The sequence below is a fragment of the Ruditapes philippinarum genome, unplaced genomic scaffold (genome assembly GCF_026571515.1).
Source record: "Ruditapes philippinarum isolate M1 unplaced genomic scaffold, ASM2657151v2 ctg4779_1_1_1_1, whole genome shotgun sequence".
In the NCBI taxonomy this organism is placed as follows: domain Eukaryota; kingdom Metazoa; phylum Mollusca; class Bivalvia; order Venerida; family Veneridae; genus Ruditapes; species Ruditapes philippinarum.
In genome coordinates, this window is record NW_026851801.1 from 151,693 (window position 1) to 167,184 (window position 15,492).

At 32.1% G+C, this 15,492-nt stretch overlaps 1 protein-coding gene across 1 annotated transcript; it reads left to right on the top strand.

Moving 5' to 3' along the window:
- The first annotated feature begins 129 nt into the window (after positions 1-129).
- Positions 130-14,869, top strand: LOC132740037 (uncharacterized). The gene is made up of 3 exons (XM_060727896.1): positions 130-314; positions 3,714-3,769; positions 12,417-14,869. The coding sequence occupies exons 2-3, from the start codon at positions 3,727-3,729 to the stop codon at positions 14,273-14,275; spliced, it is 1,902 nt and encodes a 633-aa protein (XP_060583879.1). The 5' UTR covers positions 130-314; positions 3,714-3,726; the 3' UTR covers positions 14,276-14,869.
- Positions 14,870-15,492: the final 623 nt, after the last annotated feature.

Below are 15,492 nucleotides of genomic sequence, written 5' to 3' on the forward strand. Positions count from 1 at the left end.
CATACGAGTAATAATGAAAATGCAAAGGCGAGACTCGTTTGGTGAAACAAACTGCTAAAATTGGCATTTTTCTTGTCGTCATTGCTGATGATTCTGTTGCTAAGTTGCTATAGAAACAGAGCATTGGCCAATAGAATACCGATAACCGTTGAAAGCGACACTTTGATTTGTTGAGTGCATGGAACATATTTAAGCGGCTGTTCCTGCAGAAAGCACGGGATTTCTTCAAAGGCAAAGTGACAAGGAGTGGGTATTTATGGTTGTCTCCATAGTTTTGATGTTTTAATCTCTGAAGGATCTGTTAGTATTCAGAGGTAAGTAAATATATTCAATCTGATTTTTATATACAATGTTTGCTTATCTAGATTTGTATACGTTATAGTAATATCATTTACTTATCATGAAGAAGTTGATATCCAATTATTTTAAAGTGGATTGGACTACGTAAAATGGGCAATTTTTCAAGTTATTTTAACTTTTTTTTAAAGTTTTTTTTATCAGATAGTGATAAAAAACCCAACAGAAATGTATCATTTGCATATTCTTATAAAATATTTTTCGGAAAAAATGTTGATAAAAGTCAAAGTGAATTAGTTATAACATTTCTATGATGAATAATGATATTTTTTCTACAACATTTTTTAACTGCTATATGAATATAATGTAATATAGGACCATGTATTCTCACAGTTGCCAACTACAACCATATATATTTCTTTAGTGATTTGTTGTTATATCTGATATTAAAAACTACCAACATAATAATTGTTGTATTACAGACAATCAATTATACATGTCGACCAAAACCACTATTCGATACATTCACTTTCCTTAAACTAAGTAAAATTTACTTAAATTGGTACGCAGACATTTTTTTTATTCTCTGTATTTCATTTAAAATTTTCCTTTCATTTTTGAAATAAACAAACAAACCACCCAAAAACGAACATTCATTATTATTTATTGCACCTTTCATATTTGAAAATTTCTGCTAGAAGAAGGAAAAACAACAACAACAACTTATTTCAATGCCTAATAATATGTGAAGTGATACAGGAACTTTCGAAATGATGTTGTGGGGTTAAAACACATTGTTGAGTACAATACCAAATTTTATCGTTGTCAAACCGATATTGGACTAGGCGTTTGCGGCAGTGTACGAGACCGATAAAATCATTATTGCTCTCAACGATTTATATTGGACTGTTTATTACATTTTTTCTTTAATTCTATCCGAAATACTTACCATAATGACATCTTTATATCTTCAATGGCAAATATTTGTTCGAAAAAAATAAAAGAAACGAACTTTTGGCATGAATTTCAAGAAACTACATCACTCCCTACCGACACACACAAATTCATATTTAGTCATTTATTTGAGGTATTTAAACGACTGTCATTTTCTTTATTGGAGGCAGAAGCCTTGAATATTGAACATCAATGTTTTTATATCAGATTTACAGAAATTAACAAGGCATTGTACTCCCTGAGCATGGGAAAATCCAATTTTATAGATGAACAAATATAAAACCGAAACTGTTAAAGTAGAATCTAGTACCTTTATTACGAACTTGTGTTTTTAGCTTCTCAAGAAAAAAATATGTAAAAATCAAGCAACATTAAGTGTAATTGTTCGTTTAAGAATTGAAATCTAAATGTTCAAAGGTGAACATAAGTTTAAAAACGTCGGCAACCACGTATCATGTTTTATAATTTTGCATTTCATTTCTATATTTTACAAACTGACTTTTGGGCCGCCAGTATGATAGAAAGAAACAGATGTGTACCACTCTGCATGTACTTAAAAACTAAAGTTAAGTATTTATCGCACCTAGGTTACGTTTCTAACTATCATTGACTTGCTGTCGATGTTATTGTTTCACAGCAAAATCAGTATTGCCTATCCTCGTGTATATCCAGAAACTCATGAATATGCAAATAACGCAGGAATTATTTCAAAGTAGCACCGCATTGTGCAATACTGTGGCCGAAACGAGAACCACGGAAAGTATATGAACCAAAAATAGTTATTGTTCATTAAATTGAAAGAAATGAATTAGCGCGTGTGGTTGCCGAGACATTTATCTTAAACGTCATCAAAAATATTTTCATGAAAATGTTTATTTTTCAAGATCTAGAGATTGACGACATGACAAGCGTATTGATGGCGACTTTTGCGTTTTATCGATATCTTTAAATACAAAAACGTATATATTACATTATGTTTTTGTGTTGTTTTTTTTCTCATTCGATGTTCCTGAGACATTTGCCAAAGAACTCGTGCTATATTATTTTAAATTCTGCAGATAAAATGTGAATGAGACCATTTTACGAGGTATGTCGAATTTTTCCTTAAAGTGTTGTACGGCACAAGTAGTTTAGCAAATGTTTAATATTTACCGAATATGAAGAAAAATGAAGTTTTAAATGCCTTAATGTATTTATTAATTTTGACGAAACACAAAAGTCGCCTCCAAAGCGGTAGTCAGGTCTTCATTTTCGCGAATTACTTTAAAAAGTCAACATATTCTAGGGAAAATAATAATGCTGGTCATATGCGTATGCGCTTATTCATTTCTTTTAATTTCATTTAGGATAAACATTTTATAAGGATAAACTATTTTGGTCCGTTTACTTTCTGTGTTACTCGTTTTGGCAATAACGTATCATAGATCGAGCTTTACTTTCACTTTTTTGTTGTTGTTGTTGTTGTTGTTGTTGTTGTTTTGCACGTTCTTGCGTTACTGGATATACACGGCGCCATATTTACTCTGACTATTTCTTCATGAAAATTGGGAGAAACGGACTAGACCGACCACTACTAATATCTTTAATTAAGTGGTTAAAACTCTTCGTTATGTATTTATTAATGAAGGATTTATGGCTTTTAACTTTAATTCAAACGTTTTTCGAATATAGAAACCACATAATAAATAAATGAACGAACGAATAAATAAATAAATAAATAAATAAATAAATAAATAAATAAATAAATAAATAAATAAATTTAAATTCATTAATAATGAAATAAATTAAGGAAATAAAATATAGCGACCCCATAGTAGTTCTGCCAGTGACCAACCAGCAGAATACATGTAATCCTTTTGAAGACTTCTTCTCGAGAATGTACGGACCATTTAACAATTCTTCTCCACACAGAAAAATAATCCTTTGTCTAGATTACAGTATTAGCCAGGCAGATAATGAGGAAAGATAACATGATAGAGATTATTTGGACAGATAATTGTGTGTACAAAACATGCTGAGACAATCCCCTGTAGAAATACATCATAATTAAAAATCTACAATTTTTTTTGCGTCATGGCATAATCATTTGACATTTAAGCTTACAAAGTAAAAGAAACTCCTAATAAGGCAAAAAAAGCAACGATACAAAATCATTTGACATTTAAGCTTATAAAGTAAAAGAAACTCCTAATAAGGCAAAAAAAAAGCAACGATACAAAACGGGGTGAATGCTTTACGGTACGGTGAAACCAGGTAGATTTCCATAAGCGGGAACGACCAATCCTTCTCGGGCATATTCATTAGACTCAAGAAGCAAAATTAAAAAGAAATGTTTTGTTTTGTTGTTGTTGTTGTTTTTATTTAAACAACTTGTTTACAGAAAGAAAACTGTTAATACAGGATATAAGGCTTTCATCTTTGTCAGTATTACATGTTTTACTCTTCTAAATTATATATTTCAGATAACTTTTCGTCATGAGATTCCTTGGTGTGGTACTGGTGGTAGTGGGCATACTTGGTAAGTTTGATAACATGGGCATAATGGTTAAATTTATTTATACATGTACATTATTTTATTTTTGTTCATTTTATTCTATAAAAAGCTTATTTAACTGATTTATTATTTATTATTTATTTCATATTATTTTGAATTGTGTTTGTTGGTATATTTGCCGGAATCATTGTTTCAAATATATAATTGAGCCGCACCATGACAAAACCAACATAGTGCGTTTGCGACCAGCATGGATCCAGACAAGCCTGCGCTTCCGCGCAGTCTGATCAGGATCAGACCCTATTACAAGTAGAGAAACTGATAGCGAACAGCATGGATCCTGATCAGACTGCGCGGATGCGCAGGCTGGTCTGGATCCATGCAGGTCGTAAACTCATTATGTTGGTTTTGTCGTGTCGCGTGTTGTTTTTCTTAAATTTTGTTTTAATGCGTTATAGCCTTTTTCAGAGTAATTTTGGTATTCGCACTAAGTGAATAAATCTTTGCCACCAATATAGAACCAGGTTATTGGTTCAGTATGACCAGGCTTTAGTCTGTTGGCTGACAACCTTAATATCCCCGACATCGATAAAGAACAATCATAAAAACTTGAAGCTGACAAGTTTATTAATGAGCCAGCAGAATTAAGTTGAAATCAACGCATTTAAATGTAAAGAACGGTTCTAGATTTCTTTCATTTCTTACCTAAGCGATATGAAACTTGCTTTATAACACGACGAGACACGTATTCATACTCCATTATGGGCGTCCGTGGCTGGATTGTTAAGGTCGTTGACATCAAACCGCTTGCCTTTCATTGTTGTAGGTTTGAATTTAGCCAGGGGAATTTAAATTAATGTGAGGAAGCGATCAATCCAGTTAAAGGAACGTCAGAGGTTCTACTCAGGTGCTCGCTTGTGCCTGATATAATTCATGGATGGACCCGAGGTCGTCCTTCATAACTAAAGCTTAAAAGTAGTAGTAATACGGCCATTGATGACAGTTTTACCATGAAAGCTTTACTTGCATTATTTACCGTGCAAATTGACAGAAAATTGACAAGAGTAAAAAGACGATAATAATCAATGTTGACCAGACACGCCGTTTGATTGTTCATTTGTTATAAGTAAAGGCAGGAAATTGGACTAGTAACGACAAAATGAAGTGTAATTTTCTATTTTTACATTTTTACAGTAAAATTGTTTAAGTTAGGTCAATACGGTATATATAAAAACAAAACAGTTTGGATCCCGAAACGTTAATGATTCGGTCGCGCTACTTGCAAAATAATGACATGGTATTATTTGAATATTTATTTGTTTGAAAGATTAGAGACAAAAAATAGTATGCTCTCCTTTCAATAAAAGACATCCCCACAAGTATTTGGTCAAAACCGGGTATTTTGACGTTTTCCATGATGCATCCCGAGCAGGCGCATCAAGTCACAGCTACAAGCGCCTCAAGGTGTGAATGGAAAAAATACATTCATGCGGTAAAAGGTCACAGGCCACAATACAAAATATTGATTGATGTCTTTGAAAATGAGGCAAAATTCGATATAGGGGGATTGTATCGGATTGACTTGTATTTGAATTACCAAGTACAGTCGATGACATAGAATTGCCCTAACCAGCGATATGCCGGTATAATTCATTACTGTCACTCCTGTACTAAAAATGTCCGTGCCTTATTAAAGTCAATGGGCGATATATTTCATAAAAAGTAATTATGTGACAATTATTCACAAAGTAAGCTTACATAGATTAAAGCTAACATGAAAGTTCAGGCATGTGAAATAAAGCAAAACTGGACTTAAAATGACGCAAAATTTATGTTCATGGTTCATGAGTATCTTTTCCAAAAAAAAAGAATTATTGTAAGTTTTCCTTTTGGTGCAAGATCTGAGTTCAAGCGGAAAGACATCAGCACACCGATTAACCTAAACATGCTCTCCGTTAAACAGCTCCAGCGAACGGAAAAAATCATCAATATGTGTTGAGAAAATCGCACTGTTGTTTTTCAATCCGTCAAGATGCCGTGCGACCTGTCTTCCTTACGCTGCAGGACAAGAAAAAATGGCTACTTGTCGTCTAGCTTTTTTACGCTAGTGGTAGTTATAAAAAAAACAACCGCAAAAATCAATTGGGTCATAAGTCTTCATTAAAGTATGTATTACATGTCTTTAAAAACCATGATGTAATCTCATCATTATAATAATTTGTTATGAAGTGCTTGTTTCTTTACTGAACGTTTCTCAACATACATTCAAATTATGTTATTTCTTCTAAGAGTGTTTCTGCTACGTTTCCTATATGATAAATAATCAATGTAATCCAATTCGTCGTACATGTAAATTAAATTATTCTTTCTATATGATTTCTGGTTAATATCTTTCCGTCATTTAACAATCACTTCTTCGTTATACGTTATACGTCCGTGTTATAGTCAGTTATGCTATCTTTCTTTAATTTCCCTGCTTCGTTAAACAAAAAACATATCGATTTCCTGAGATTAATTTAATAAGATTGACGTTTCGTTAAAAAAACAATGCATGTTCGCTTACAGTATAATATGGCTTACCAAAGTTTTTTTTGTATTTTATAGACTTTATTCACATAATAAGCCTGTGCATTTATGCAATATTTTTAGTTTTAGTTGCGAAATTATCGTGCTTGTCTTAAACCGCTAAAGTAATTACTAGTATATAAACAAGTCTGTTTGGAAGCAGTTAACACTTCTCAAAAGTAGATTTTCATGTTTTAACTGATTGATATTTTCGTAAAACTTGTTTATATCAAAATAGTGAGTTTCTTGTTTATAATGCGTTATTTTGTTTATGTTAATTAATTGGATGGTTTGTTGGTTGATGTGTCCTTCCTTCCTTCCTTCCTTCCTTCCTTCCTTCCTTTCTTCCTTCCTTCCTTCCTTAGTTAGATTTGTTCTTCCGTTCGGTCGGTCGGACCTTTTTGTTTTTTAAATAAGAATAATAAAATACGATAATAAATGGATCAATAAGGAAAATAAATATTCGGATCAATAATTAAAAGCATTTTTTAAGATAATCATAAAAAAATAAAACAATGTCAAGTTCATTAAAAAGTGTAATATGTATAGTACTCTCTTAACCGACGTTTCATAGATATAGTCAAAGTGTGCAATATTCATAATAAAATACTTCAATGCGTTTCAAACGCGTTCAAATATGTATATCATGATTATAAGCTTTATTGAATTAATTCATTCGTACAATTAAAATGTTACTCTCTTTTTAATTGCTTTGTTTGTAGTGGACACCTTAAGATAGCTTCTACCGTTTGCAAATGTCAACTTTGTCACTTATCTGTTTTTTGTTTCAGTATCTTTTTCTCTCATTTTTATTCATCTGCTTTTCGAGTTATTGTTCCACCATCCTTGAACTTTTTAAATTATCGTTGTCTTTTTCCTACATATATTTTTCTCGTTTTGTCTATAACCAATTCCACGACGGCTTTACAAACACAGAAATATCTTGGGAAAGATGGCAATTTCAATCCATGGAAGCATTATAAGCACAAAGCTTAGGGATAAAACGAGGCTTGATTACCATTTCATTTGTCGTCTGTATGCAAATACCAAACGACAAAAGCATTCTACGCTGAACTGTCATGTCTTATCTATGTTTGGATTGACAATTTTATCATGCTAACAATACCTTGATCTAACAGTAATCAGACGTCATTCGTCATGAATTTCATTTAAATTGTATTTGTTTATGTTGTTGTGACACAAAAGTAAATTATGAAGCCTGTCTTTTTAGTTGTTTTCAAAACCTCTCCTCTGCAATTTACATTTATAACAAATATAAATATGTACAAATAAAATAGATATATTCAGATTTACAAATACGAAAACCAAAATGCTAACGAAAACAGCCTCTTAATTATTAACAGAAAACAACGATTTTTTTTAAAATTTTAAAAACTGTGCGCACTTGTGTAAAAAATCCTGACTCACACCTTGTAAGACAAATCGCGTGCTTTAAATAACGGCATTCCCGTGGTCATTGTATAAATTAATTGCATGCTTATGACGTTATGTAAATTCATATGCAACTATATACAAACTCTCAATGAAAATTTTAGTTTTGATGGTTTATTGTATATGATTTATATGTAATTTGCAAAATAGAATCCAACGGATTCGTTGTCACATAAGGGAATATCTGGCTCTAAGAATTGTACACAGAAGCATGTATACATTCATACTCATAATTATAAAAGGCTATTTTGGGAAAATAATTATTACCTTTTTGTGACAGATAGGATTTTTTTATTCTAAAAATGTTTACATAATGTATAATTATGCGACCTTCTCAAATCAAAGTCGTTATGAGCCGCACCATGACAAAACAAACGTACTGCGTTTGCGACCAGCATGGATCCAGACCAGCCTGCGCATCCACGCAGTCTGATCAGGATCCATGCTGTTCGCTTACGAACCCTATAACAAGTAGAGAAACTGATAGCGAACAGCATGGATTCTGATCAGACTGCGCGGATGCGCAGGCCTGTCTGGATCCATGCTGGTCGCAAACCCATTATGTTGGTTTTGTTGTGACGCGGCTCAAATCATTTCCTTATTTGTGAACAAGTAGTTTTAAGAAAAAATCCTCATACAATATCTTGGGAATTGAAGTAATTTCTGTCCACGGAATAATTACAATACTGAAGTATGTGATTAATTATAAATTGATTACCTTTTCTTATGTGGTTTGTATGTAACGGCAACATTTCTTTAAGAATTTTGGTGTAAGTACTTTATCTAAAGTTGAATTTCTGTCGAAAACTACTTCACTAAATTTGAACAAAAATATCAAAATTCAAACGTTTATTGTATAATCAGGCCAGCAGCCCATACACAGTCATATTACATAATACATAATTATAATATAACAGTCATGTGAGGTAATATGATATATGTGTTGTCAAGAGAACAGAACAATACGCAAAATTATTTTAGACATAATTTATGATACAAAGTCAATTAAATAATATTCATTCTTTTGTAGCAAAATACAAATACATAGTTTTGTAATGACTTAAAATTACATTTTGACAAGACATAAAATTAAAAAACAGTAGTACATTTGGAGTCTGATTATATACAGAAGGTATGTATCTAATCCTAAATTTTAACAATTACCGGTATATTCTGTGAACAAAAAGGATTATAAAATTAAGCTTGGATCGTGTCTGTTGTTGATTCTGTTTGTGCTGTCAGTGTTTGAAGTTATAAAGTCCAAATTATTTCCTATATTATGATATTATACAACCCTCACATAACATGCACGTGAGCTCGTGGGGAGAACACAACTTTTAATTAAATTTTCTGATTCTGAGACCTTGTCTTTCTTTGAGAAACGATTAATATTTAATCTAGATAGGCGTTAATAACTGAAATATATGCGAGCGCACGTTTAAAATAATTTGAGCCGCGTCACGACAAAACCAACATAGTGCGTTTGCGACCAGCATGGATACAGACCAGCCTGCGCATCCGCGCAGTCTGATCAGGATCCATGCTGTTCGCTATCAGTTTCTCTACTTGTAATAGAGTTGGTAAGCGAACAGCATGGATCCTGATCAGACTGCGCGGATGCGCAGGCTGGTCTGGATCCATGCTGGTCGCAAACCCATTATGTTGATTTTGTCGTGACGCGGCTCATTTTAGTTATTATGAATCGCTTAATGAAATAAAATACACGAATTCGTTTCTTTATACATTGTAAGATTTACTATGACCAATTAATAATACATGAATGGTGTGTCATCAGAAAAGTTGTCCAAAGTCTTCTGTTTATTTTCTTAATTAAAAAAAAACATTTACTTTCTTCCCTACACCTTCTTGAAAGTATTGTATATGTACATTATGTGTATTATATCTACTTTATCTTGGGTGAAATTTAGTGTGTCACGCTGAATTCAGAATAGTATCACAAAATACTGGGAATGTTATAGATGTTTTATTGAATATTTTTTGCATGAATTTTAATCATATCAAAAACTTTGATTCTATCTTTTATTGCATTTATTTCAGAATCTGCATGCAGTCTAATGCAATTGTATAACCATGTGGCATTTATCTTCCCGCATTGCATACAGTTCTTGTCATTTAACATTGCAACGATATAAGTTTTTTTGATTGTCAGTAAGTTGTTTATAGAAGAGGGAAATTTTCAGACTAGGTATCATGGGAAGGGCAATAATTTCACCCTTTGATTGATTGCATTGAAATAAACAATTGTGACCTTTTCAATTCAAAATGTTTTGTACCATTGTTATCACCATAGTTCCTAGCAAATCTTCCTGAAATACATGAAAGAAAGCGGGAATGATTACATTTACAAAGCTTATGATTAATTAAGGATTAATTACCATTTCAAATGTCGTCTGTATGCGAATTACAAGTGCAAAAATGGAAGAAAACACTGCAAAAACAGATTCAGCCCTGTCAAATTGTGTTTTATTTATTTCCACTTGAGAGGAATAATACATTACTTTGTTCCTCTTTCATTTACTATCAAATAATTGCTGGTGACTTTTTCGTAATTAAGTATTGCCAAAGCAAGTTTCTAAATATCGTTTATTTATGACACGAGAAACTACTTCTTATGGCTGGAATAAATGTGAATACTTTTTAAGGATAAAAAGTATAATGACGCATGTAGTTTTCAACTGTTTGCATTTCTATAGTATTTATCTTTCATCGTGCATATTTACTCATAAGACCCGTAATTTTTTGCAAAGATTTCGTTATTTATTTGTTTTATATAAAATTCATTTTTATTTTGTTTTTATTTTGAAGGAAGCTGTAAGTTTATAAACACTCTTAGATCCGTTCCTAGAACCAACAATACTGAGAAATGCGTGCTCAATGAAATAACGGATCGACCGTCGCGTTAACCACTAGGCAATGTCCCAAATTATATTGCTAAATAGACTTAAAAGATGAAAAGATATTGTCATTATACTGAAGTCATTAAAGATCCTGTAACACAATTTTTCATGGTTTTATATCATAATTATGATGCTCAAATTAAGATTTATCAATTTTCCATACAGCATTATTTATAAAGATATTACCGAATTAAACATTTCATGTAAATATAGGGAGGTAATAAAAATGTAAATTCTATAAAGTCCAAGTAAATTTTTTCAAAAAGAAATGAATTCATATATTATAATGATTACACATAATATGTCAAATATTTGCGGTACATATTTTACATATTCTTTGATGTTTGAAAATTGTTTTATAAGCATAAGTATATACATATATATAAGTTCACTAAAGTGTGGTATGCAACCTCAATTACAACATACAGGATCTTTAATACAAATAAATAAAAGAATATAAAAATAACAATATATTTCAGATTTGAGAGTGATATCACATTAAATTAAATACTTCCACACAACCAAAGGTAACATTGAGCTGTAGAAAGTATGATTATTTCTCTAAATGTATCAATTATGAACAGTTGAAATGAAATGGGACATATTTTAAAAAGCAACGCTAATTTACACTATTCAAGATCATCTAGAGTTGTTGTATTATTTTGTGCTGGCATTAGCCAAAAAAAAAATGAGTTTGCTCTTTCTGTTTCAAAATTATGTTTCAATGAAGGGTGTGTATCTAATTTGTTTTGTCCCTCTTTATATTTGTTTGCGTCCTAACCTATAATCTGAATTTGTTTATGAGACAGGCATTATTTTGTAAGCAACGTTACACCGCCAAGATGTCAAAATATCGAATACATCAAATATTCGTCAACATTTACAATTACAGCATTATTGACACGTACTTTTTATTTTTGTAAATTATACTCATATGTTTCAATGTAAATTATTCCCAAGGTTTGAAACGTCATCTTTATTGATAAACCCCAGTTTGGTGGAAAACTGTCTTTCAATAAAGAAGTGCAATTTTAATTTCAACGCGAAGTCATGTTATCCACATAGCAGTTGGTGTTGCTATATGTTTACCAAGAATCTGTATTATGAAATGTACATGGCTGTTTCTAAAATAAAATACTTTAATTTAAAAGAATAATCATTATTTATATTTGCATTTTATTTTTATTTTATGGTTTATGTATATAATTAAATCCTGGTTTATGTTTACAATTTAATCATATTTCTTGCCTTTATTTATGTTCACGTATTTATAATAAAACGGTATGACTTTTTTATTTTTTTTATTTCAAGGTCTGTTTGTAAGAACGAATTGACTTGATCTATGCATAAATTGCTTTGATCAGACACATTCTACTCTAAATGCAAATATGTGTGTTAAGTGTGTAAAATGAATGTTTCTTGTTCACCGAAGAAAGGGTTGCGTCCTGTGAACTTTGCCTTTGCCTTGTTGATCTTTATTCTCGTCTCATCAAGATAATATAGAAACTTAGTTTTGTTTCTTTATGTCATATTTTTTAAATCAAAGATCATGTTGATAAAATGATTATACTAGTACTTCTTAAACAAAAGAAATTTTCTGGATAACATTTTTTTTATCATAGGTTTTGATCATTCTAGCAAATGTGTACTGTTGCAAAAGATGTACAAAATGCCAGAAAACATAACATAGTTGTGACACTACATAAAGCTAATGTTACGATCATCTAAACTTTCAGGTTTGTCGGACAGCATTAATTCAAACAATAATGATGGTGCACCAGAAGATAAAGTTAAGTTCTCAGTAGATGCTTCAACTGAAGAAAAAAATAGCACAGACGAATTATTAAATGAAATGAAGGACTTTGCATCCGATGAAATTGAAAATGAAGAACAAAAACAAAAGCGATTTGGTTACGTGCTCGGAAATGGATTTAGTTTTGGAAAACGGTTTGGTAATGTTCTTGGTCGTGGAATGGGTTTCGGAAAACGATACGGACACGTCCTCGGCAAAGGTATGGGTTTTGGAAAGCGATTTGGCTCTATTCTAGGGCACGGTATGAGCTTTGGGAAGCGTTATGGTTCCCTTCTTGGCAAAGGATTTGCATTGGGAAAGCGTGCCCCGGAACTTTATGAGCAGGACGACACAGCTGCTTACAAAAATGATTTTCAAGACATATTCAACGAGCAAGCACCTTCAAAAAGAGACAATGATGAAGATTTTGATGAAGATATGGAATTTGTAGATCTTTCTGGACCAGTAGATGAAAAGAAATGGGTGTTAAATAATATATATGGTAGTGACTTTAATTACAAAAGATCAAAACGAGATACAAGAACGAAAAGATACATCCATAGCTATGGAAACGTTCTTGGAAAAAGATTTCCATTCAGACAAGGTGATGAAACGATTGAACCGAACTCTATACCTGGTGGTCTTGGTCTGCAAGCTTCGATAAGTAGGGTCCCTGTTATTGAGAACGATGTACCGCCATCTGAAATCGATAAGCGTTTGTTTTCTGGATATAACGGACGTGGGTATATTTCGGGAAAGAGACAATATAACACAAGACGAGGTTTTGGAAGTGTTCTTGGCAGAGGGTTTTCATTTGGAAAGAGAGACATTGAATCTGATAACGATGAGCATGTATACACAAATGATGAATATCTTGAAAATACTGCAGATGATTCCAGTGACTTCACACACAATAAAAGATATTTTCATAGCAGTCCGGGTCATCGCTTTTTATTTGGGAAACGTGATATGGAAAATAGGGACAAACGATTTGGCTATGTTCTAGGTAGGGGATTTTCATTTGGCAAAAGAAGAGACCCTTCCCCGAGAAAAAGGTATGGACTTGTTCTTGGTAGAGGATTTTCATTTGGGAAAAGGTCCTCAGATTTTCCCAGGTTAGATCGATTTGATTCTACGGCTGATTTAGAGAATGATCAGCAATTAATCAAACGTGCTGGCCTTCTGCTCGGAAGAGGCTACATGTTTGGAAAAAGAAATAACAAAAGATTTGGATTGATTTTAGGGAATGGGTTTAGCTTTGGGAAAAGAGGAGATACTGATCAACAAAATATAGAACCAGAGGTCAGTCAATTTATTGACAACCATGGAAATATTTTTATCAGGACGGACTTAATTGAGGGTTTTGACAAGGTGTTTTCGGAATTTATAGACAGGCGTGAACAGAAAGTATTTTCTTGCGCCGGGCAATTGATCACCCACCATGTTGATTTAGAAAATGAAATGCAAAGCTCGTATGATGACGATACAAGTCCTAAAGTTATAAAGAAACGTTCATCAGACCAAGAAGTCAAATTTTTTATAGATGAAGTGGGGCATATATTTGTTAATGCTGATGACATTTCAAGTGACGAAAGAGCAATCTTAGGAGATGATGAAGACATAGTTTATTACACATGTGATGGACAGATGATAGAATTATTCGGTGATACTGACAAATATGATGACCTATCAAAGCGAGGTTGGGGAAGCGTTTTAGGGAGAGGTTTTCGGTTTGGAAAGCGACTCGGTTCAAAAAAGAGATTTGGTCACATCCTTGGCAATGGATTTTCGTTTGGCAAATAATGTGTGATGATGAGCTATGCATGAGAACATCTTCAATATTGAATAGAAAAATAAAAACAAGAACTAAGGAACTTTTTTCAAACGTTCAATAAAACAATTCATCCTATAAATGAATTAGATAAATCATATAATGATTGTCGAAACTCTTTGACATTTATTTTAAAGAAATACATACTTGTTAATTTGAATTCTCTTTATGACTTTCTTTCATAGAAAACAATTTTAGTAAGCATGAGATACAAAATGTGAAGTTTTAACATTTATTTTCGTAAAATGTCATGTGATTGTTCTTGTTGTAATATAAGTAATGAATGAACGTATATAAGTCCAGCATTAAGATATAGGTGAATTCCTTAAGGTTCCCTGTAATAATGGGAATATTCCATAAGATGTTTGCATATTAAGAAAGAATGAGTTGTTTCTTATCAAGTTAAAAGAATAATAATTATCAAAATTGTTAAATTGATCAATAGACATCAAAGCCAGATATTTTCCCTTTTTAAATATTTTTGAAATGAGCTAAGCAGAGCAAAATGTGATATTGTGCCTAAAAATAAAAACGATAATAAAAAAATTCTTGTTCTTTATATACTGCCACGAATAAAACTATAATGTGCTTGATTGTTACGACTAATTTACACTTAAATCATTAGACATATATTTTGATATTGTAGAGCAAATAACGAAATTAAAATGAACTTAAAAGAAATCTTGATTTCAAGTGAGGGCGTGTTAGTTAACTTGTGAGAGCACATATAACGTATGCTACATAGTACTATAAAAACCACTAAAGGGTTTTTATATCTGGTCTTAACAGCAGGTTTATCTCATTGATGAATTTAAGGCATGTATACAGTACGGTATGATTCATCTGCCAAAAACAGCACATTTTACGTTTCAACGAATAAAAATGCCTTCTTTCTCCTTTATCAGATGTACTGGTGTATAGTACTTTTAATATTTCACATAAATAAGTGTTTTATTGTTTTACATTGAATTGCATAACGTTTACTTAAATCTAATGCCAGCGCATAATTTAAAAGGATCAATGGCATAATGTTTTGTATTGTCCGTCGTAAGACACATTTAATTTTGGCCATTATGTCTTCAGCCCCTGGCCGTGAACTTTCATACTTGGCCATTATATCTTCAGCCCAAGGCCGTGAACTTTTAAACTTGGCCATTATGTCTTCAGTCCCTGGCCGTGAACTTTCATA